This window comes from Watersipora subatra, chromosome 9, assembly GCF_963576615.1.
Source record: "Watersipora subatra chromosome 9, tzWatSuba1.1, whole genome shotgun sequence".
Classification (NCBI taxonomy): Eukaryota; Metazoa; Bryozoa; class Gymnolaemata; order Cheilostomatida; family Watersiporidae; genus Watersipora; species Watersipora subatra.
In genome coordinates this window covers 42,287,207-42,313,314 of record NC_088716.1, presented here as the reverse complement: position 1 = coordinate 42,313,314, position 26,108 = coordinate 42,287,207, and the positions used below count along the sequence as shown (strand labels likewise).

Here is a 26,108-nt window from a genome sequence, read left to right as displayed (position 1 = left end):
ATGCAGTCTACTGAGATTGTTGCCCTGATCAGACTGCATACACATATGCAGTCATACATGTCAATTATGTTGGGGAGAATAATGGAAATCTGCAATGCGTTTGACAGCTAGTCTACAATGCATCAGTCTCGAACCAGCCAAACCGGAGTTGTCCTTTTTTTTGTACAGAAAGCTGATAATAAAATTGACATTGCTAGGCAAACTGAAGTTCTTCAAACTGGCAGTATTGAAAGATTTTGCATGTTTTAAGAAATTCTACAAAATATTTTGCTATCACCAGCATTTATTGAATAGAAACTCCTACATGCTTAAAACACTAATAAGGGCTCACCAGTGCTTCGTCTATTGCCTGTGTTCTGACATGGTATATACAAAAAGTGTACCAGTAATGTGGTTGTGTTGATAAAATTTACTATCAATAAAATTTACATGTATAACACCACAGACAGTATGAAGTCAAGGCAGATACAGCATTCGCACCTTACAATAATAAAACAACGCCAACATGATAGCCTTTTTATGAGATACAATAAGGAAAACGAATGCATGAAAATGTATGCATGTATATACTGAAAAATATGTTGAAAAATGCTGCATGTGGATAATATGTAGGTATAGCAGAACATTAAGGACATAGCATGACATAACAATAACATAACGTTAATTCAATGCAAGCATGACATAAGAATAACACAATGTCAATTCAACGCATAGACCTATTAACTATACTATAGTTAATAGTCAATAGTCAGTAGGTATAGTTAATAGGTCTATGATTCAACGCAACACTTGCGGATAAACAACATTTTTTGTATATATATATTTTTTTATACATACGATGAACTTTTTGCATAGCAGTGTTTGTTAACATGTTGGCAAAATAAAATATATAACCAAAATGTTCTAGATACATGTAGAGTTTGAAATTGAAAAAATATTGTATACGTATAAGCAATATCGGCAAATACATAAGCAATACATAAGCAATACATAGGCAAATACATAAGCAATACATCAGCAATACATAGGCAGATACATAAGCAATATCAGCAAAATGGCTGGCAGTGGTCCAATAGCTGAATTTGTACATGAATGGCAATGAAAGGGTTAAGTAGAGAAGGTGTGGCAATTCATAAACAATACAGCATTGAATGGGAAGTCCTTACCTTTTAGAAGTAGAAATTTAGTAGGCGAGAACTTTTTTTCAAGTGGCCGCAAGAAACAAACGTTGACGTGACCTCTCCGGTACTCGTTGGCAATAAATATTAATTACATGTAATTTGCTACTCATTAATTTATTTAATGAGTAGTAAATTTTATTTAATTTACTACTCATTTAGTTTTACTACTTAGTCATATTAATTCAGTTCGCTTCGTACGACTGAATCAAAAAAGGAAAGACTGCAGGTTAAAACATGCTAAACTTATTAAGCTACCATAGACCCCATCTTCTGCCACCTGTTGACACGATAATGTGCTGTGGCCACCAGACTATAGCGGCTACTAATCCGAAAGTACAGTATTTACTACTCATATTAATTCAGTTGGCTTCGTACGACCGAATGGAAAAAAGACCGCTCTATAATTTGTTCACTACTCATATTAATTCAGTTAGCTTTGTACGACCGAATCGAAAAAAGAAAGGCTATTCTATAAGGTGGACAAACACTCACACACAAATATACGGACAGACGTTTTACCATTTATATAGTAGATTATATGCGGATCTTACACTGCTGCTTTTCACTCATATCTCATACGAAATTCTGGTTTATTTTGTAAAATATTTGATGTAATATAATAGCATTAAATGTAAAATGACATTATATACATACAAAATTTTTTTCTCAATAATATACATAATTAAAAAATGCTGTTCTTTTTATTAATTTTTAAGCATATTTTATCAAAATATCAAATAACATAGCTTTGTTCTTTCATATTTACAGCAACAGTTTAAAGTTTGGCCAATTATGAAAAACTGCATCAATACTATGATATCATTTTATACAGGTCAAGGACAGATGATGGCCTGACAGTTGAGCTGGACTGGAGGGTTTTGTTCTTCTGTGTATGTTATGTACCATACATGTTTTACAAGATGGCTATATATATACAGTACATAGTGCCTACGAACAACCAGTAAGTAATTACCCTGCATTATGGCATACGCTATTATTGTATACATTAACCCTCACACACTATTAGCCAACAAAAGATATAGAGCTTAATTTTAGAGTTGTGTTTCAATTGTCTTGAAAATAAAATTTTTGTTTTTTGTGACAGAGTTTGATTTTCAGATTTTCTCAGTAATAAAAGACCAAAATTACAGTGTAAGTGAGGCTAAATAAGTTTACCTTCAATATTACTAAAGACAAACCGGAGAACCTACCGTAGATACAAATTATTATTTATACAAAAATATTGTGCATGCGTTTTGTAACTAGAGGTAATATGTGAAGGCTGAGTTATATTTAAAGTAAAGGAAGTCATTTAAATATTTCTTTGCCAAAAGAGATCAGATACAACTAGTCTTATATAATGCATTTATTGCAATTACCTGAGTTATTGAGTTTTTGTCGAAGACTTTTTAGCTGTGTACAAAAACCACTATGTACAGCGTATTCTTACAAGAATATAACTTTAAAACATTTTAAAAAATTTATAAGTTAAAAAACTTTCAAGTTTTAAAGTTTTAATTTCTGAAAACTTTAAAATGTAAACTTTTAATTTAATGTTTTTCTTTTAGGCTTAGTGCTTAAAAGGAATACTATTTTAACATAGGAAGCAAATTTTAAAATGAGTTAAATTTGAGTGCAAAGGTTTGATGGTATCTTCAAGGCTGTAATACTTTCATCAAACATAATGTGATGACACGCGAGTCACATGGGTGGACAGTTAGTCTGTGCTACAGTAAGCTACTAAAATATATTCTATCTACTAATATTAATTGTGTGTGATGTGAAAAGTCATGTGATTTGTTTGAGGCCATTTTTTCTGAAATGTGATTCCATTAAACTTTTTACTATGATGGTTCATGACTATTCTACAAAAAGCTGACAAATCACAGCAAGCCACTCATGGATAGCTGTTCATGAAAAAGATCCAAAGTTGAAATAAACAGCTCAATTGAATGCCATTGTTTTCTGCACAAGAAACACTACCTTGATTTTGGACGAAAACCTTATTTTGCACAAGGATGACAGAACTCATTGTAATGTGAATGCTGAAACATTAGAAAACTGCTGACATCACAAATAGTCAATAAGAATCGGTTGTTATCTTTAAGAGAATAAATTAGCAACAACATAGCCACGACCAGATGCACTGACAGATGAGCTCATGAGAACCAATCATCTATGTAGCAGGGATCGCTAAACATATTATGGAAATGTTTACTTTTCCATATCCATTTCCATAAACATAAATATTTCCATAATTTTATGGAAATGGATATGAAAATTTTATTTTAGAAATATGGAAATGTTATGGAAATGGAAATAATATGGAAATGAATTATGGAAATGTTATGGAAATGGAAAAAACTATGGAAATGAATTATGGAAATGTTATGGAAATGGAAATAATATGGAAATGAATTATGGAAATATTACGGAAATGGAAATAATATAAAAATAAATTTTGGAAATGTTATGGAAATGGAAATAATATGGAAATAAATTATGGAAATGTTATGGAAATGGAAAAAACTATGGAAATGAATTATGGAAATGTTATGGAAATGGAAATAATATGGAAATGAATTATGAAAATGCTATGGAAATGGAAATAATATAGAAATGAATTATGGAAATTGTAACATACACGTAATCCGAGATATAAACAGAGGGGAGTTATATTGTATAGACTAGGCTACATGTATAGACAATGGTAATACACAAACAGCTAAGATCAGTGGTATTACAGAAACTATTAAAGGGATCTGGAAGAAATTAACTCAAATTGTCTCTGGACTTGGCTACGTGTACAGACAATGGTAACACACAAACCCAGCTAACATCAGTGATATTACAGAAACTATTAAGGGAGTCTGAAAGAAACTATCTCAAATCGTCTCTGGCTTAGTTATAGGCAATGGTAGCATACAGCTTTGATGTTGCCTGGACCCTAAATAAAGTATATTAGCAAGCAAATATCATATTCATATTATGTATAAATTAATCACATGTTCGGGAAGAGTTGACGATTGCACACACACGCTCATTTGACACGCAAGCGCGCAGACATACGTACACAGTGATACATCTATTGTACACTCCCTTGCATAGTGATACATCTATTAAATACTCCCCAGCATAATGATACATCTATTGTACATTTCTTAGCCTAGTGATACATATATTATACATTCCCCTATAGTCCTATACAATGCTGTGAGATGTTTGAGTTCAGCATTTTACTGGCTGAAAGCAACAACTGAATAAAATATATATTATTATTTGTAATTAGGTAATTACTTAGTTATGTATCTATCTTAAAAAATTATTCCTGAATGACATTTATCCCAATAAAGTTACTATAAATACGTGCTGAAATACTGTCGGGAATTTCTCTGTTCCAAATAAAAAATACTAAGCGCTCCTTGTATACACCAAGACTCTGTGAAATATTTAGTGTTGCGTCTGAATACCTCTGAAGGTTTGATGTTCATAAAATTTGACTTATTTAATAAATAAAATTATTGAGAAATCTTTGGTAGGCATAAGCATAAATGAACAAATATATAGATAAATAATTACACCTTAATGAAAAGTATAAAGATTTTATTAGAAACAATGGTCACTTAAAAGAGTGGCTAATGCAATAAGATTTCATGCTTACTATAATATCGACAACTACTTTAGGCCAGACATGACGGTATCAATGTGTGAGTCATCATCTATTGAAGTCACTCAACAGGTGATACAATAAACGATAGCGCGGCCCAGTAACGCGGATGAGCTACCATTCCTCCTCATGCTCAGCTACCAGCTAAACAACTTTGCTAGAATTGAATTCCACCGCCATCTAAAGCTCATTAAAGCTGGCAGCATCAGCTCTCGACAGCACTAGACCGCAATTAACGAGTTCATAAACATAATACAAAATTAACAGCCATTTTTATGTAATAAAGCAATTAGCAGGCTAAAATTCCGGAGATTTGTTGTTTTATGACCAAAACTGCGCAATTTATTGCAAGCAAGTGGGCAAAGTGAGCGCACTAGGCTGACTGCATGAACGGCAGATTAGAGCAGGTCGTGTGAGAGGTAATAAAGTCAGCATTTATGCAAGAGCAGCGTCAGAACTACACTTTTACATTTTTTTAATACAGGCAGCAGATTAGCTAGTCGAGAGGTAAATCTGCAGAGCTTTGAGCAAAGGTCCTACATTACACAGCGCTGCCACGAAGGTCCTACATTACACAACACTGCCACAAATCATATAATCAACATCTAGGCGGGGCTGCTGTAAGCCAAGTTATGACTCATTTTGTCATCAGAATCGATCTGATCTGTCATCATATAAGGCTGACAGCGTGGCCTGTTTTAGCTCGTGCTCATACATATGTGGGTGGATTCATACCAGCCATTGAGAACTTTGTTAGATTTATATATTTATGAAAGCAAATGGGTGTGTTTGCTGCTCCTACGGGGAGAAGCTTTGTTATTAAATATGATAGCCTTGAAATAAATACCAACCTTATTGCCCATCTACTTGATATAATGCACACATTCTGTTGACTAGCAAGAAGCTATATTGATATAATGCACCCATTCTGTTGACTATCAAGAAGCTATATTGATATAATGTACCCATTCTGTTGACTATCAAGCAGGGATCGCTAAACATATTATGGAAATGTTTACTTTTTCCATATCCATTTCCATAAACATAAATATTTCCATAATTTTATGGAAATGGATATGGAAATTTTATTTTAGAAATATGGAAATGTTATGGAAATAGAAATAATATGGAAATGAATTATGGAAATATTATGGAAATGGAAATAATATGGAAATAAATTATGGAAATGTTATGGAAATGGAAATAATATGGAAATGAATTATGGAAATATTATGGAAATGGAAAAAACTATGGAAATGATTTATGGAAATGTTATGAAAATGGAAATAATATAGAAATAAATTATGGAAATGTTAAGGAAATAATATGGAAATGAATTATGGAAATGTTATGGAAATGGAAATAATATGGAAATGAATTATGGAAATGTTATGGAAATGGAAATAATATGGAAATGAATTATGGTAATGTTATGGAAATGGAAATAATATGGAAATGAATTATGGAAATGTTATGGAAATGGAAATTGTGACAAACACGTAATCCCTGCTATGTAGTAATGAGTTTATTTATTTTTTTATATAATATTTCTATATCTTGTTTTTATCATTGCAATGAGCATTTGTTGTTCAAAGTTAGTTCATTTGATTTCCCACTACCAAATAAATCATGTAAATACAATGTAGGCATTTCAGTAACAAAAGTTAGTTGGCTCACCGCCAACTAGTTCGCCAACTATTGGCCTTTCAAGGATACCAGAAATATCGGCAAATGTTAGAGATGTTGTTGCTAGTGTAAAAACACCTGTAGTCAAATAATTAAAAATGTCTCACTGAAACTGGGCATCAGAAATCTTTACTATTTAGCAAAACAACGATAAAGAGAAAACTATTAATAACATTATCCATTTTGAAGAATCTGCACTTTTGAGGTTTATAAGATAACAGCAGTATAATCCTCTAATATGTGTAGAAGATATTCTAACCTGGAACATTCTTCAACAGCGACACCTTTTGTACCAAATTCATAACCTGTCTAATACAACAGTGACACCTTTTGTACCAAATACATAAACTGTCTAATACAACAGTGACACCTTTTGTACCAAATACATAACCTGTCTACTACAACAGTGACAACTTTTGTACCAAATACATAACCTGTCTACTACAACAGTGACACCTTTTGTACCAAATACATAAACTGTCTACTACAACAGTTACACCTTTTGTACCAAATACATAACCTGTCTAATACAACAGTTACACCTTTTGTACCAAATACATAACCTGTCTACTACAACAGTGACACCTTTTGTACCAAATACATAACCTGTCTAATACAACAGTTACACCTTTTGTACCAAATACATAACCTGTCTACTACAACAGTGACACCTTTTGTTCCAAATACATAACCTGTCTAATAGAACAGTGCCACCTTTTGTACTAAATACATAACCTGTCTACTACAACAGTGACACCTTTTGTACCAAATACATAACCTGTCTAATACAACAGTTACACCTTTTGTACCAAATACATAACCTGTCTACTACAACAGTGACACCTTTTGTTCCAAATACATAACCTGTCTAATACAACAGTGACACCTTTTGTACCAAATACATAAACTGTTCCTTAATATAAATATGGTCCAACCTGTTGTAGTGGATACTTTGAAGTAGACGCCGTCTTTGAGCTCATGACAAGGACCTTGATTACCCTTCACGCAGCTTATGCTCCGTTTGCTTGCTATATAAAACTGTACAAAGCATTCCGGCAAAAAGCCAAAGAGGTTTATTGGGATAAATATGTAAACAAGTACAGAGCCGTTCAAAGGTTGGAGTAATTATATTATATACTGTGGGTCTCCCACAGATGTTGTGCCATGCATTTTCACTGCGCCACATGCTACCATTGTGGTAAATGAAACACAGAGTTCTACTTCCAGATAAAAAATGATAAAAACATATTGGGGGGTCACCTTACACTTTTTATAAATTGTTAATAGCAGCGAGCTGGCCTAGTCTCGATTATTTTCATATTAGTGAAAATAAATTTGCTAATTTCTGTTGCCAATGCGAAGTGTTATATTGAATGCTTGCCATCAAAGGTACGAGTTAATCAAGCAGAGTTAATCCATGACAGCCGTCAGCAGGAATTCAATATGAGTTTTGAGTTAGTAAGAGTTGTTTACTAGTTTGGAATTATATGACTCTGGAATTTGTGTAGACAGAGCGAGAGCAATATGAATAAGATTTACTATCTCTGTTTTACATAGTCCATAATGCCACCCTGAGCATACTTGCTGCTCGAATCATATAACTTGAAGCTCCTAATAAAAACTTTGAAATGTTCGCATTAACAATGCACTAAGAGTATTCTACAATTTATTTGTGGTTTAGTTGAGTATAACACAGGGATGACCAATCCACAACATTGAGGTATTCCAACCTCGGGTTTGGAGAGCATGAGTTGTCAGCTCTTACTTAGCTGCTGATAACTAGTGTGTAGAGTAAAAGGAAATCGTGTTAAAGATTGCTTAGTTGAGATTAGAGTTAATAGAGATTATCTAATATTTCTGTGTCTTTAAGTAAACTAAGGCGAAAAATTTCACCATTCTTTATGTTTATGTTTATGTTGACATACATGATTCTGCATTGATTTTTTATTTGCTGTTCATCAGCTTGCAGTTTTATGCCTATTGATCAAAGCCTCACTAGGCTAAACAAGGCAAAGATGGAATGTCTCTTGTGGTTTTCGATCTATAAGGTTGCCATATGCATTAACCATTTTGCTTTGATAATGTTGATATGTCAGTAAAACTACTATATAATGACCTTGAAAAATTTTTTTTCGTTAAAATAGTTGAATGTTTAAGCCATATACAAATATATATATATATATATTATAAATATATCTAAGAATATATTTAAGAATATATATATATATTGGAAAATTAAGTAGTTCACTTATCTTTTAAATTTATACTGCTATTAAATTTATACTGCTCCATCTTATGTTGAGCACTCTGATTTTAGTTCTAAGTATTATACATTCAATATATATATATATATACATATATATATATATACATATATATATGTATATATATATATATATATATATGCAGTATATTCTTTACCTCTCAACACTATTTCTATTCCTTAAGACCTACTCAGTAGAATACCATGTCATATGTACTCTGATACTCAATAACTGACATGCTGTAGAAAACGTCAGCTGGAAAAAGACTTCAAACTGTTTGAGGAGAGGTTTAACAATGAGCTAGCCGGAGAGGATGAAAAGAAGGACGTGGGTATCTACCCTGCTAAACCATCTATAAATAAAACTCACAGTGCACCTGAGATGACACGCTACTAACTGATAAAACTTCTACTTTTAATTTCGTTAATGTAACAAAATTCAAAAAGTTCAATAAACTGAATACTTATTTAAATGTTTTTTCTTGTTACTCATAAATAGAGCTGTAATAATTTCAACTTGTTAACTAATACAGTTTGTGTTAAACTCAATGTCTCTTCTATTTCAGCAAAATCCCTCGAATACTTTAAAACTATTTTGTCAAATCAAACAATAACTTCGAACAAAGTTCATGAACTAAAGTTGATATATTTTAAAATCAATAAACGAGTTGAACCAATTCACACAATATCTTTCTATAAATAAATTTGCATAATATTTAAAACTTCAATATTCAAATAAAAAAAGTGCGTAAACTATGTACAATTGAGTTGACGAGAAACAAGTGGACGGGGACAAGTCTTTAAAACGATTATATAAAAATAGGCCAATAAATCAGAGAAAGGAAAACAGAGTTCATTGCCGCATACATTTGCTTGTCATGAACGAAAGTATTATCAAAAGATGGTGGCAAATGTGACACAATCCGCTTTGGCCATATGTAAGTAGGCTACCTGTCCATGAGTGCCATAGACTCCTTCAAAGTGGAGAATGTACCTTTTAGAGCCTGCAATGAAATTGTGCCTGACAGATGATTATCTGGAAATTGCCAATGTAGATATGAAATGCCGCCGTAATTCCTTGCTAGACCTTTGCAGTATTCACTACTTCTTACTGGAGTCACCAACATTAACTGAAGAGCCCGATGCTACAAGTGCCTAAGTCACAGTTACTAAAAGAACCGAGTCATAGAATTTAAACAAGATTCTAAGTTAATTTTCTACACAAACTTTTCATGATCGAAATAATTACATTATTTTATGCTGTATTTATCAGGTACTTTTATAAACTAAAACAGATACTGTTTTGTGACAGCAACTATGATAGTAACTATGATGGTGGCTATGATAGTAACAATGATAGTAACTATGATAGTGACTGTGATAGTGGCTATGATAGTAACTATGACAGTAATTATGATAGTAACTATGATCATAACTATGATAGTAGCTATGATAGTAACTGTGATAGTATTTATGGTAGTAACTATGATAGTAACTATGCCGCACAAATGTGTTGAGTTAAGTTGGCAATTGTCACAGTTCTACAAACCTCATGTAGGTTATGTCATTAAGCAAGTTAGTTATCCTGTTACGGAATGCATGAAGTTTTACACTTTTTATCATGTGGTTATTTATTTAAAGATGTTTATAACCTACTTATTCTTAAAATAAATTTTTCTGAATTAATATTTAAGTTTTAATAGATATGCATACGTAATTAATCATATTTTATGATCTAGTTTTACACACATATTTATTTTAATATATGTACATGTATGTACATATAAATTAGGAGTTGTCTTTCCATAATAACATTCACGCACTATTGTGTACTGTGTCTATGATATTATAGTAATATCAGTCCTGTTTAGTAACTGGTGTATTTTAAAATGAGTTTATTTTTGTCTATGTATCCATGGTGGCTAGCTAAAGATCTTAACATTGACATAGGGTTCAGTATAAGGTCTCGCAATAGACCTACACGAAATGTGACAACTCCTTATAACCATGCCACTGTCAGGGTTGTACAAAAAGATCAAGATGCTATGATAAAACTTAGCATCAGCCCTGCGACAACTAAATTAGTTGGCAATAATATTGTAATAAAAATATGATTATACAAAAAATAAAAACATGACATTTACTAAACTTTAAATTTATATTAATAAATGAATATAAAGTAGAATAGTTATATAAATTATGGCACGCATGTTAACTTTTGTAAAACCTATTGTTTCCAAGCAATTAAATGTGTAAGAAAGAATGAAAGATGTTTTGGTGATATGAAATCGATTGAAAACTCGAGTGCAAAGTTTTACTAATAAAAAATAAGAGTTCAATAATTATTGATGTTAATCGGTCAAATTGACTTCCATGTTGCTACATCACTCATGTATCCTGCAGTGAGTCTTCGGTTAAAAAATTTCTTGACCTCAATTTTTCCCTGATGGTTTTGTAACAAGATTGGCGCTAGCAGGATCAGCGGCATCTAAACTTTTTTATTGTCTCCTAATTATTTACCAATACTGAATTTTAGTGCATGTGTTTAAAGTCCATCATGATGGCACTTCTTTTGCCAATCAGCAAATTGAATAAAGAAAGCTATTACATAAAAGAGTAGATAGCTCCAAATATTACCTATAAATCAGTGTGGCTACATAAACCATGTAAAAACAAACTCACTAGTTCGCTATCAATCGAGTCAAGTAAATCTGTGCGGTGTAGAGGCTGAGATTTGAGCCGACTGCACAACTCCGTGAGTTGTTTGTTATCCTGCTCCGTGTAACGCAGCTTTGTTTGCAGTAGAGCAATACCTCTATTACATTCTCTGATTTCATCCTCCAAGTCTACTTGTCTGCAAATAAATGGTGACAATATCGTGTTAAAAGGAGTCTACGAGCTAAATACCAAATTAAGGTAAGTACTTGTATTATTTCTGTCTGATATTGAGTATTGGTAAATATTTAGCAAAGGTTGATCTAGATGACTGGAGTCCATCATTATTGAACCAAAAACATTAGAAGAGTCTAGAATAGAAAATTACTAATTCAGCATAAACTAATCATAGCAAACAGAGTAGAGACGCATGAGACAATCAGCCTATTCCCAAATATATACGATAATCAGCAATATATACAATTATTTTAGTGTTTGCTATGTGAAACAACATCTAATAGCCTTTATTACTTAGCTCCAATGATCTCATTTCCTTCATCATTTTTCTATCAGTTTAAACCTCAACAATTGGGTGTCCTACTGCACGAGTTAACAACTTCTCTCTCCCAAACTAATCGGCAAAAGCCAAAATAACTCGGTGTACAAAAAGAAATCTATAAGATGTTTTATTAAAAACTGGGAAGGAACAGCCCACGACGCCACTATATAAGTAAATTAAAATCAGAAGTATATATACTCTATCTAGAGGAACAAGGAGTATTTAAATCTCTAAAAACCTTTGGGTAAAAAAAGGTAAAACTAATGGGTAAAATAGACCATATCTAATGGCTAATGTAACGATTATATACTTTCAGCTTTTTAAAGGGGGGACAATTCTGATACTGCTGACACAACAGTCTCTCAAAAATCAATATAGAGGAAAAGCATATCCAAGATTTTAACGTGTGATGTACCTGGACAGGAGATTTCTATGGTTTGAGGTGAGAGTGGAGCACTTGTTCTCAACCTCGACCTTCTCATCTTTTTCCCGTTTTAAGGCCTGTTTGAGTATCGTAACATCTCTATCCAGATATTCCATCTTGTCTTTCAGCTTAGCGATCTCCGTGTCATGCATCAGTCTGCGTCAAAGAACAGAGTAAACATAACACTCAGCTACAGGACTTTTACATAATTGACATACTATTTTGTATGAGAGTTGTCAAACCCTATGTTACCAAGAGAAACCAACTCCGAACTTCAAACATAAAATTTTTAAAAAGGATTAGAATGAGTTATCGCACAACAAAAACTGGGCTAAATACAACACAAAATAACAACGCAATTATTTTTTTAGAAATGCTATATATATTTATAAGTGCTATAGGAATAAAGAGACTACTGCACTGAAGGCACTACAGCACCTGAAATTTCTAATTCGGCTTCGATGTCGAATTTTTCTCTCTTCATATCGCTGACTTTGTAACTGAAGTTTTTCATTCGCTGCCAGTAGCTCCAGTTCAAGAGTCTCCTTCTCATCAGCGAGGTCTCGCATCTTTTGTGTTGCTGACAGAGTTTTCACCTCAACAGAGTCCAACTGGGAAAGACAAACACGAGTCAGTTTATCTAATGTACGCTTCACTGTAAAAAAATGACAGGAAACGGTTGAAGTATGGCATGAGATTCAAAGGCTTCTAGAAAATTCCACCAGCCTAGCTACATTTGACTTGCAAATAGGACATCAGGTACGCACTAGAGAAGCTCCAATAGCATGCCAAGGTGCAGAACAGCAGTATATTAAACCGCAAGCTATTTAGGGAGCTGCATTTGCTCTATAAATTTTAAAGGGTATTAGCAACTTTCAATCGATTAAGCAGGTTTTTAAAATGTTCCGCCTCATCAGCATAATATAACTATAACCCCGCAACGACCAACCCATGAAGTGATAGCTCTGTGCAATTATGACGTGGTTTGTGAGTTTTTATTGGCCTACAGCGGTTTGATACATTGTGGTTATTGATGAACGTTGGCTAATCGCGATTAAATCATTTTTTCAATCCCGACGAAGTTTTATCGTTTGTAATGTTGAAACATCCTGGCAATCAGATCACCTCAAACATCAAAAACAATCGCACATGATAGAAGCGTACCGATACTTTCTGATACAAAGTACGAAAAATTTGGTGCAAGCTCATCATAAGAAAGGAACAAATATTGTTGATACAAATGCTCAAATAAAGCAGTACAAACCAACAATGTTGTCTAGCTTTGGTAAAAATACAAAAGCAATAGAAGGTATTTCTTTTATTTTCTATGTTTTACTTATAAATGATATACAATAAACCACTCCGCGCACACACAACTACGACTTCATCAAGAGTCCTCCCAAACCTGCCACATTTTCAACTAATATGAGCTGCTTTTGCTTATATGAGCTGTGAACCTTGCCATCACTCGCTGATCACAAGGTCATGCGTGGGATGAGGCAGCAGTCATAGCCATCATATGGTCACAAGTTTATAACATGTCTCATACCTCTTGCTGGACATGAGCCTTCTCAGACTGGATCTTGGAGAGTTTCGAGTCCAAGTCTAACAGCCTCTGTCTAACCTCACTGTTCTGGTCCTGAAGTGAGAGCTCTCTCTGATTGGCTGCCGATAGACTATGCTTCAACTCTTCCAATTTCTTATCACTGTACGACCTACAATAGAGTTACCTCCTAAATCACTGTACGACCTACAATAGAGTTACTTCCTAAATCACAGTACGACATACAATAGCATTACTTCCTGAATCACTGTACGACCTACAATAGAGTTACTTCCTAAATCACTGTACGACCTACAATAGAGTTACTTCCTAAATCACAGTACGACATACAATAGCATTACTTCCTGAATCACTGTACGACCTACAATAGAGTTACTTCCTAAATCACAGTACGACATACAATAGCATTACTTCCTGAATCACTGTACGACCTACAATAGAGTTACTTCCTAAATCACTGTACGACCTACAATAGAGTTACTTCCTAAATCACTGTACGACCTCCAATAGATTTACTACCTAAATGTACAGAACGTCTCATTGAGCCAATTTGGTAGAGGCGCATCAGAAATAATTCTAGTAGAATTAAAAAATTCAATAATGTCAGTATAATATAATAATAAGTCAGTTTAGCATAAGGCCTTTTCTGAAAACAAACACAAGATCACCTTTCAAGGCCCATAAAACAACTTGAGACTAATTCTATGCACCAAAAAAATTCTCTTAAAATAAGGCCTAGTTTTTGCTAACAGACCGTATTTACTATATTAAAAGCTTGTGATGAGTTTAGCTACTGCAATGCATAAAAATAGCTCTATCACAATACTTAGAAATAGCTCTATTACAGTACATAGAAATAGCTCTATTACAATATATAGATATAGCTCTATTACAATATATAGAAATAGCTCTATCACAATACCTAGATATAACTCTATTACAGACCTTTGCATTTGCTCCTCATTAAGCTTGGACTGAATAAATATGATCTCGTCCCTCTTTGACTGCAGCTGCAACTTGAGTGCAGACAACTCCTTGATAGTCTGATTGGCATGCTTCAACTCAGATCTAACTTGCTGTAGCGAAGCCCTGAGCTCGTCCTTCTACACACATACAAATGAAGATGCATTATGAAACCTTCTCAAAAACTAATGGTGACAGTTTATTTACTAGCTACTAGCCCAGTACTGCACATAGCCTAAGCTAAATTCATCCATGAGCAAGCATTTTGGGAACCAACATGATATTTTCAATTACAAAAAGGAATATTTTTCTGTAGGAAGCATTTGTAGAATGAAGTGAATCGATACCCATTCATTTATATCATATACTACACTATATATTGAATATTATATTCATTAACATCGCTTATGTGTTTGTAGCCAATAAACATTAAAAAATTGACAAGTTCTGAAAGTTTGTTTAAATTTTAATTTTTGTTGGAACAACAAACGGTAAGCTTTAGTAATTATTCTCGAGTCAACCTGACCACTCTACCAGTTAGTGACCTTAGACTGACTCCACCCTGTCATACAACTACAGAGCAATTCAAGGTAACAATCAAACTGAGTAGTGGTGAAGTAATGGGTATGCTGATAACCTAACATATGACCGTAATGTTTGATAAGTTACCATAGAAACTGTTAGCATTTAGGGAGCCAGCTGAGCAATCCATTCTAACATCTATTTATATGACAAAAGAAACACACCAGCGCTGTATTAGAAGCATATGAAAAATGCATTACCATCATGTTTTGACTCTTTCGTGCCTAACAGTAAAAATTCAACATTGAATGAGAAAAATGATCTTTGGAGTTATGTAATAAGAGTAGAAAAAATATATATATTTCTTGTTTTTGTTTCTGACATACATGTATATCATTGTCAGGCTTTTCTGTGTAAGAATATCAAATGCACATCAACCAACCAGTCTTTACCTAAACGGTTTATGAATATGCAGTATATATCAAACTCAGATTTTACTAAATTACTTTTTGACGGAAACAATATTTATTTACACCAAAAGCTTGCTTTGCATAGTACCATGAGAATGTGCAGTGTGCGGAGTTTTAATTATGACAGTCTGCATACATCAAGTTCACAATGATCAAGTCATTTAATTGTTTCTAGTGCTGGTAGAGTCCTATCTAGTCCTGAGCAATAACAACCAAAACCATTCCAAACAACTTAATAACAAGGTTCTATCATTTTTACCATAAAACTTACAGGTGGAGTTAACTACCTATACCAACTACATCCTCAACAAACAGAGGCCACCCACATGTTGCTGCAGGTGAACTGAGACTACCTAGCCGCTTCTCAAGTGCAACAGAAGTCACTACCTGTAGCTCATGGTCAGCTAAAACCACCAAACTGTCTCAAATAGCCAACTGAGACCACCTATCTGTTGCACAGCGACTGGGCACTGCTACTCAAGGTAGACAAAAACAGCTTAACTGTTGCTCAAGGTCAACAGAGACCAGCCACCTGTTGATCAATGTCAACCCAGACCACCCACTTGTTTGTTGCTAGAGATCAACTAAGACCATCAATCTGTGGCTCGAGAGCTACCAATATTGCCTTCTTGTTGCTAATGATTTGCAGAGACTACTCACCTGTTGTTCCAGAGCAGCTATCCTTGACTCTGCAAGCTCTACAGCCTTGTTAGAGTCAGTTTCATGCAGAAGCAAGTCACTCTTGCTAGCCAAGTGCTCACTTAACTCCGCTGCCAGCTGCTGCATTTCACTTTCTGCTATGTTTCTTCTCTCATTGGCTTCCCTCAGTAGTTTTAAATTCTATAAAAAAGCTTCACCTTTATTCGAGTCTCATGTTTCATGCCTCATACATCTACATGTACATCTACATTTGTTAGAATATTGAAAGGCATCACGATTTGTATCTTTAGAGGTCCAACTGGTAATACTTTTTGCATAAACAACTTTATGATTTGAGTTTAAAGCAGCTATACATTTCTCATTTGATACCTCTAGAACTCTCACTAAAATGCCCTGAAAAATGACTATTATGCTACTAATACTAGAAAGACATGAGGTACAGACATGAGGTACAGATATGAGGTACAGACATGCGGTACAGACATGCGGTACAGACATGCGGTACAGACATGAGGTACAGACATGAGGTACAGATATGAGGTGCAGATATGAGGTGCAGACATGCGGTACAGACATGCGGTACAGACATGCGGTACAGACATGCGGTACAGACATGCGGTACAGACATGCGGTACAGACATGCGGTACAGACATGCGGTACAGACATGCGGTACAGACATGCGGTACAGACATGCGGTACAGACATGCGGTACAGACATGCGGTACAGACACGAGGTGCAGACACGAGGTGCAGACACGAGGTGCAGACACGAGGTGCAGACACGAGGTGCAGACACGAGGTGCAGACACGAGGTGCAGACACGAGGTGCAGACACGAGGTGCAGACACGAGGTGCAGACACGAGGTGCAGACACGAGGTGCAGACACGAGGTGCAGACACGAGGTGCAGACACGAGGTGCAGACACGAGGTGCAGACACGAGGTGCAGACACGAGGTGCAGACACGAGGTGCAGACACGAGGTGCAGACACGAGGTGCAGACACGAGGTGCAGACACGAGGTGCAGACACGAGGTGCAGACACGAGGTGCAGACACGAGGTGCAGACACGAGGTGCAGACACGAGGTGCAGACACGAGGTGCAGACACGAGGTGCAGACACGAGGTGCAGACACGAGGTGCAGACACGAGGTGCAGACACGAGGTGCAGACACGAGGTGCAGACACGAGGTGCAGACACGAGGTGCAGACACGAGGTGCAGACACGAGGTGCAGACACGAGGTGCAGACACGAGGTGCAGACACGAGGTGCAGACACGAGGTGCAGACACGAGGTGCAGACACGAGGTGCAGACACGAGGTGCAGACACGAGGTACAGACACGAGGTACAGACACGAGGTACAGACACGAGGTACAGACACGAGGTACAGACACGAGGTACAGACACGAGGTACAGACACGAGGTACAGACACGAGGTACAGACATGCACACAATGGAAGTTCAGGTCAGTCTAGCAAGTGGACAGTTTTGTAAGACCATGACTCTTTGAAGCATCTATAACAAGCCCATATCACACTGTGTATGATATTCAGACTTGACCAACCAGCTCTACCTCAGTAACCAACAAACTGCAACTTCAGCTATTGAGAAGTTTCACTTGAACTTATCATCTTAAAAACAAATCACACATATTTTCAGTACTTGTGCGGTGATCATGATTTACTTAACCTGTAAACTAAAGTGATAATTGTGTTTGTCAGTCCGTGTCAGATTATCTGTCTGTTTTAAGAAGTAAACAATCTGTTCAAGGAGGTCATATAGCATATTTTCCTCAGCACAATGTCAAATTTCTTGAATATCTGCTAAAAATTGTGATTATGACAATCAGCTGCTTTCAATCAACAATAACATTTCAAAACTTCCAATATACATGTACAGAACTCCCCTTTGGTCTACCCCTCTATTTGAAAAAGCTAACGATAACAGACAGAAGGTTTGCTAAATCCAATTTTTCATGGAAAAATACTGAGTTCAAAACCTTGCCAACCTGCCAAAACTTTATGACCTACAATATCCAAAATAACTCGACTCACCGATGATACCATAAACCTGTTGGTCTTGAATCACATGCATGGTATACAGTATGGAGAGTGATACAGGAAACAAGGCTACTACTGACTAGCTGGTTACCACGGCAAAGGTCAAAGCAATGCCATCAGCCTTTCCCCATGTTCTTACCCAATAAAATAAGCCATACTTTGTGTATACATTTAGATCCCAGCAATTATACTGACAAGCAAGCGCTATGCGCTCGTAAGTCCACTACAATAATACAAAGGTATAATCGTAAAAAAAGTTATTTTCATAAAATGAGACACTGTGTGACTAAGACTAACCTGACTAGCCTCAGAGTCTAATATATTGCACCGGTTCTCCAATTGTTTGTTTTTGTAGACTTCTTCCTCAAGCTCGGCTTGCACATTCTGTAGCTTGCTTTGTAGAACAGATAACTCCTGCAATTAGCAGAGTCAACACTTGAGTAGATGTTAGAAAGTCATAACACAAAAATTTGCAGTAGTAAGAAAAAGGCTTTGCCTCAATAGCGAATAACCGGTATACCTGATAGAAAAGACAACTCTGAAAATTAACAAACTTTAGACCGGAGGGGGACAATAGAGAGCAGTGACAATGGCCAGTAGAAAAAATGCTGCTATGCCTTCACAAATAATTCGCTTTTACTTTATCTGAAGCTTGTCAAACCTCAGCTATACAGCCTATTCCGAATTTATAGGCTTGGACAGCAGCTAAGCTTTCACTCCTAGATAAACCCAAGAGCCAACGACGATGAATTAAATTAATTCACGACTGACTTGTACGACTATAAGATCTTTCGCTAGTAATGTTAGCTTGTGAATAACGCTTTCATAACTCAATACTAAGCGATACACTCAACAATCTAATCTGGTCATCAGTGACTTGTTGATCTGGCAAAAATATTTCAACTGGACTGACAGAGATTATTGCTGAGTATTTTGCAACTTATTCGTCGACAGTCCACCATTGTCAACTAAATACTATGATTGACAATTACAACGCGCACAGCTACCGTTTTAAATAGTGCAAGTGCTTCCTAAACTGGATACTTTGCATGATTGACAATTAAAAAAGATCGAATACTGTCAACTACTCATGTGCTGATTAGCTGTCTGGAGAATTATTGACACTGCATTTCGTCCACACCACATAATTAGTTATGTTAGGATTTCAGATTGATCGATTCATGCGCAATAAACAATCTAATAAATATCTTAAAAGATCAATCTGTGTGCAAACAAATCTCATCACGTAAAATTAAACAAAAATTCACTTTGTCTACCGATGTGCAGACATCTATAATCTTTTTCGAAGGTTTAGTAGAATTTTCAACTCTACAAGCATATGCAGTCTAATAGGTCTGTGTTTGACAAATTGCCAAAGCAAACAAGAGGAAACAACTGCTTGTTAATCAGATAAATTGTGAAGTAGTGATAATTAAATGAAACATCACATCAGCACCTGCTTGTATAGTCATAGCAAAAGAAAATACTTGGGATAGTGCATTCACTAAGGTAATAACCAAATATGACTTCCACTTCCATAATGAATAACATGTACTCAGTTTATACCAGTTGAAGAGTCAAAACTGAGTGCTTCACATGACAACTAATATTGGGAAGCCGATTATTACACTTTTGCAACAACAGCGTAATCATATTTTATCATCTGATATTTTTAAGCATTGCATCAAATGTTTATTACTCTAATAAAACAGGTAGAACTTGGTCTGTGATAAACATGACCTTATTTCAAAAAATTGTTGTGAAAGGTGTACAAACGTTATATCATCAGAAGCACATTTTTCTGGGAAAAAGTATATAATTAAATACATATCTTTGAATCAAAATGCTTACTACATTTCCATAGAATGTTTCCTTATAAATATATAGCCAATTGCTTTTTGAAGTAATTATATTATGTGGAAATAACTTCTGAGTTAAATACTGTTGACATTAGAGTCCTTCGTGTACACCAAACTTTTAGCAATTACTTATTTAGCAAACTTAAGTAGTCTGATGAACTAGTCATAAACATATCGCAGGCAGTTGTCCATTACTATCTACATAATGTAAGATTAAGACGTTTAATTTTCATATTGGTAACCTCATCAAGAAAAGAGCAGACAACCCTTGGTGACACAGTCCTATTACCTTGCTGTTTGCTAAACCCTTGTCAAAACTTATTACTTTAAAAATCACGTTATCATAAATTTTGGTGAGAAAATTCCCTTATCACTGCAGCTATTAGAGTATAACTATTACAGATGCTGGTAGAGATATCTCTATAATTGATAATACCTCAGATTTGGAGTCATAGCTCTCCTTGATAACCATGGAGTCAGAGTTACTCTGTCTCAGCCTCAGCTCCAGTGAATCAGTAAGAAGGGTGTGAGCTGAGTTTAATCGTGTGATCTCAGATTTTAGAGAAGCTATCTCATCCAGGTCCTAAACGGGGTAGTTCAGTAAATAATACACTTATTTTCAAGTCAAGTAATTGAGTATGATAAGTAGCTAATAACAGGGTGCAATATGCGCACTTGAATTAAAAATTAGTCTTTTGTCTTTTACTACAAGTCAAATCTAAGCTAACAAAATATATTCTACCAAATGGTTTTGTATCTAAATTTAGCTTTTCAGTCAAATGCTAAGTAAAACAATAAAACCAACTAATCTATATTCCAAACTAGCTTTAAGCCTGGTGATGCTGAGATTTCTTTTATTTTCAAACAGATAGCTCACTAGTGTCAGAACCAGTGTCAGAACGTGTTAAAATATTCGGTCTCACAGCACTGTAACGTACTGTTCAGTACTGTAAAGTACTTTGCTGTACTGAGTTTGCAGTGTCCTGACTTTTTCAAAGACCGCACACAGTCCATCCTGTTTTAAACAAATGTTATCTATATGTTGAACTATGATATATGTGTATGTATATGTATGTTATCTGTATGTTGAGGATGATGAACTGCAGTCAAACTTTGTGCTAACTAACAGGCTGGGAGAGAACATTCAATTATTTAGTAAAACATATTGACGAAAGAGTAGTAAACAAACCAACTAGCTCTAAACATCAAGTCAATAATACGATGTCTACATGAAAGCTGAGGTGGCCCGACATACCTGATTAATTGGTAACAACTGATAAGTCCAGAAATAACAAGCCCTGTCAGACACACCAACATTTGTTGCTAGGTAATGAACAGTGTAGTTTGACAACTCCAATATTGCCTCCTCTACATGTTACTCTCACACACAGCTCAGGCATTTCAAGTACAATTAATTGACAAATAGCTAAAAAAGTAGCAAGTGCTAGCAGGTTCTATATTACTTATAATTCAAATGACTTTTGAGCATTACCTTTTATTTAATTATTACCGACGGATACAAAAGGAAAAGCTCTACTAGCCTGGGGAATGCTAGACGACTCAGCTGTGTTCATCACCTGAAGGGACTGCAACTGTCTCTCTAGAGTCTCACTATGAGACCTGAGTCTATCAACTTCCTCCTCCAACTCAGCATTGGAACCTGACAGCAGAGACAGCAATGATAGTTGTAGTTACTATTCATTTAAATAACTGCAGTGTTGAAACCAGTAAAAGGAAAATAACAGAGCAACTTGTAAATTTGAAAAATTGAAATATGTAATTCCCTTAAATCTAACCAATTATTTACAGGAAACTGTTGAAATTCTTTTACTATTCGCAAAATATAAGGCAGCAGTTGCATCTAACTACTTGAAAATGACTTCTTGTTTCTTGTTTATACTTACACACTATATTCTTTGTTTGAAATCAAGCAATTCTAAACTGAGCATTTTATATATCTTAGCTTATTTCTTATCATCATAAAACTTAAAATATGATATAAAAATGATATAGTTGCTTTAATACTAACCTCTAAGTCTTGCTAGTTCTAAGTTATACGACGTCTCGTTGTTGGAACAAGTGCTAAGGCTATCCTGCAACTTTTTAGCCAACTCTCTGTTGTCACCCTCCAGCTGATTGGCTGCCTTCTCCAGCAAAATAATTCGTTCTGTCAGGTCAATGGTTTTGTTTGTGGCGTCTTCCATTTCCACCTGCCACTGGGCCTAACGATAGACAATTAGTTCAAGGTCATTGATAAATACCAACTGACTGAGCAGCACACTATGGTGACAGCAGAATCTTAGCTTATTGTATATTTGTCGCAGCCAAATTCTAGTTCTCTATGAAGTGCCCTCAAAATGCCTATGATTCCGCAATGTTATTACTTCAGTTTGCAATGCTGTGATATTTCAAAGCTTCGCGGAGTTGAACTACAGCAATGATTCTCAAATAGTGGGCATCCCCCCTCTCCCTGGGGGGGGGGGCATCAGGCGCTATCAAGACGGGTGCATTTGACCTTGGGGAACTTGTTTTTATTGTCCCAGAATAAAACATAATTGCACCTCCACTAACTACGGCTGGTGTTGCTAATAGCACTAGTACTAACTACTAGCAGTGCTTTCATAGTCAGAAGCATTCACTCTGAGATATGAGGGTTTTGTTTGCGTCAAACAGGAGTATGAAGTATTAATTCCTTTCTTTTACAGTTAATAAAGTTATTATTTGTTATAAGTTGATCCATACTTCATTCTTCTTTTTATGGTATTACGGATACAGTGTTATGTACATATTATATTTACTTATAACAACTTTATAGACATGTGATACTATTTATAATCATGGTAAGGGGCGTGAGATGTTTTTTTCTCAAAGGAGGAGGTGGAGAAGGGCATAAAAAACATAATTTAGAAGCACTGGTCTGGGTGAGAATATCTCTGTAATATTGGGGTTAAAATGCTCCGCCGTTGCCTTATGTGATTTGGATTAAACTGCTGTATTCTTTCAAGTTCTTTCTGCATACAGATTGTCTTCCACTTTTGGTATATTAGGAAAAGTAGAAGTAAACTGATTATAGTTTATAGCGGAAATCACACGCTACGCACCTTCTGAGAAATGTAGAGTTGATGTTGTTTTGTTAACGCTTCTTCGGAGTTTTGCAACTGCGTCAGTGACTGCTCGAGAGCTTCTTCTGTCACCCTCTACAACTCACCAACCATTATGTTACCACCAAACCGCTAAAGCCTGTGATCCACACCATATCACTAATCATGTTCCTTCATCGACACTAATGAGGAACCTCGGTATATTTTAGCAGACTTCTATGGATGATTGAAAATGCAGAAGATGAGACAAAGAACTGCCTTGGACAAGCAAGTCAACCAACGGAGCGTAGACTTGACACTCACAACCACCTACTTTATTCGTAATTCCAACACAAACCTGCCACCTGGTCAAGGCTGATTATGCAAGTTCTGTGTACACGCTGTCTTAGCTAGCCAGTCCTTAGGCCACGCCAGGTAAATCGACGGATTACATAAGAGTGATTGATTATTCAGCGGCGAGGGATATAGGCGGAATAGAAGGTGGTTTTACACTGCATTGCAGTGAAAAGCAAGAGACACTAATAATCAATAAGGTCTATGGCTCATGTTCGTAAATAATTGCTTGGCATATAATCCTTTGACGGCGATCAGTTTTATTGTTGGCTAGATTCAATGTGAGACCGGAAAATCCATTCTACAGGCAGATATAAATGAGATGTCAGTCACTCGTTCACAGGGAGAGAGATTATTGTGAAAAGTTTCTTCCAAATACAGGCCATCTCATTCATTTCTCTTAGACAATTCGCTTTACTAGTTGTAAAAAATAGTCGGAAAGGTCATGAGACGACGCAAATGACATGACAAATGTAGACGGATAGCCTGATGTCAAATAGAGACAGGTAGCTGATACCCAGCGAGAAGTGAATGATAGATTGACAGATGTCAGCTAAAGAAATGATGCGACAAGCAAAAGCAAGTGACGATTTAGTGTGAATAAGATAATGATACATTGAGAACATAACTCGTGAGCATGATATGAAAGAAACCAAGAAAGGCATCTCAACCAGATAAAAAAGGCAGGAGAAGTCTGGCAACAACCAAGTAGTACGCTATATAGCAAGTGTTCAGCACCAAAATATAGTGTGAGTGAATGCAAGGTCAAACAGCCATGTCTTTCATTATCAAACTCAGGAGGGTTTGGTCTCCCTTCGCATAACTCTCCAGAGTACACATAGAAAATATCTGCTATTGAATAGGGGTAGCAATGAGTGAACATTGAGGCTAAGGCAATAAGAAACTTGGAGTTATCCCCAACACACCAATTTCAATGACATACAATCACCAAGATAATAGCTTTAGCATGTAGATGCGTTCGAAAAAAATTCCATAATAATATTTTTCATACCATAATTCTTTTACAGGGGTATGATGCAATTGAAATCATTGAAAGGCTCTACACCTATTTCATACTCAAACACACTACACAGGGATCTGATGCCAGAATTAGATATCTAAAGTTTGCGAGTACTTATCATCATCTCCTACTGTAAATACCGTGTAAAATAGATATGGAGTTTGCTAACCCTTGCTAGAGAAGCTTGCTCTAGGAGGGATAAGATTACTCCGAATATCCTGACACAACAAAAGCCTGTGTTCAGGTTGTCTCTTGTGCATATTTGCAAAATTGGAACCGGTGATATACACAATGACATACTCAACTCTACCTGCTGACACAGAAAATGCTCTGCCAGAATGACAGTACCAAAGCCTGTCAACTAACCGGGAGGTAGAGCATCTTCGTAAAATACTGCATTTAGATCTTTATAACATTCCTAATGATGTTAAAAAAGTATTACTATTAGCAAATAAGAGAAAAGAGCAGCCTACCTTTTCTTCTTCCAACTCAGACAATTGTTCTTTTCCTTGACTCTCTTTGAGAGTCTCGTAAGCTGATTGTGATTCAGTTAATTCTTCCCTCAGCCTATCACAGTCCATAGAAAGTTCAGTATTCTGCTGTGCAATCTTCTCATTGGATGACTGAACTGTTTGTAGTTGCTCATTCAGCAGGTCAAAATCGAGCTGCATGTCACGATATTCCTCGTCGAGAGACTTACGCTCTTGCTTCAGCCGATTAAATTTATTGTCAAGGTCATTGTGTTCAGCCAATAGCAATTGATGATGATTATTCAGCCTATCATAGTCAGCAATCACTTTGTTATATCGTTTTTCCGATCGCCTATTCCCCTGTTCGCTGTCACTTGACTTCTGGTTCAATTCAGCAGACATCTTGTCTAGTTGTTCGCGTAGGTTCTCTTTTTCCTCAGCGGCTGTTTTAACTTCCTCGGTCTTTGCATCCATCTGAGCTGTCAGACAGCGGACGCTCTCAGCTAGTTGAAAGTTATCTTTCTCAAGCTCCAAAACCTGCGACTAAAGTAAAACCAAAACAAATCTAAAAAAAACCTTAACAAACCTGAACATACTTTGATGCAAACTTTGTAGGCTGATAAGATCCATTACCTTCCTACATGAACTG

The 26,108-nt window shown here is 35.7% G+C and overlaps 1 protein-coding gene across 2 annotated transcripts in view; it reads right to left on the bottom strand.

The window, feature by feature from the left end:
• Positions 1–9,423: 9,423 nt before the first annotated feature.
• LOC137403936 (myosin heavy chain, cardiac muscle isoform-like) overlaps positions 9,424–26,108 on the bottom strand; it is a 37,034-nt gene continuing 20,349 nt past the window's right edge. Inside the window, exons 14-26 of one of the 2 annotated variants that reach the window (XM_068090062.1) lie at positions 25,463–26,002; positions 23,636–23,731; positions 22,564–22,756; positions 22,112–22,194; positions 20,971–21,117; positions 18,973–19,089; positions 16,615–16,794; positions 14,945–15,102; positions 13,985–14,150; positions 12,874–13,046; positions 12,427–12,591; positions 11,480–11,651; positions 9,424–9,801 (exon numbers count right to left, since the gene is read on the bottom strand). In XM_068090062.1, coding sequence (XP_067946163.1) covers positions 9,745–9,801; positions 11,480–11,651; positions 12,427–12,591; positions 12,874–13,046; positions 13,985–14,150; positions 14,945–15,102; positions 16,615–16,794; positions 18,973–19,089; positions 20,971–21,117; positions 22,112–22,194; positions 22,564–22,756; positions 23,636–23,731; positions 25,463–26,002 — 2,247 coding nt within the window. In that variant the 3' untranslated portion in view covers positions 9,424–9,744. The remainder of the gene's footprint in view (positions 9,802–11,479; positions 11,652–12,426; positions 12,592–12,873; positions 13,047–13,984; positions 14,151–14,944; positions 15,103–16,614; positions 16,795–18,972; positions 19,090–20,970; positions 21,118–22,111; positions 22,195–22,563; positions 22,757–23,635; positions 23,732–25,462; positions 26,003–26,108) is intronic. The other variant, XM_068090063.1, reaches the window with a different exon arrangement.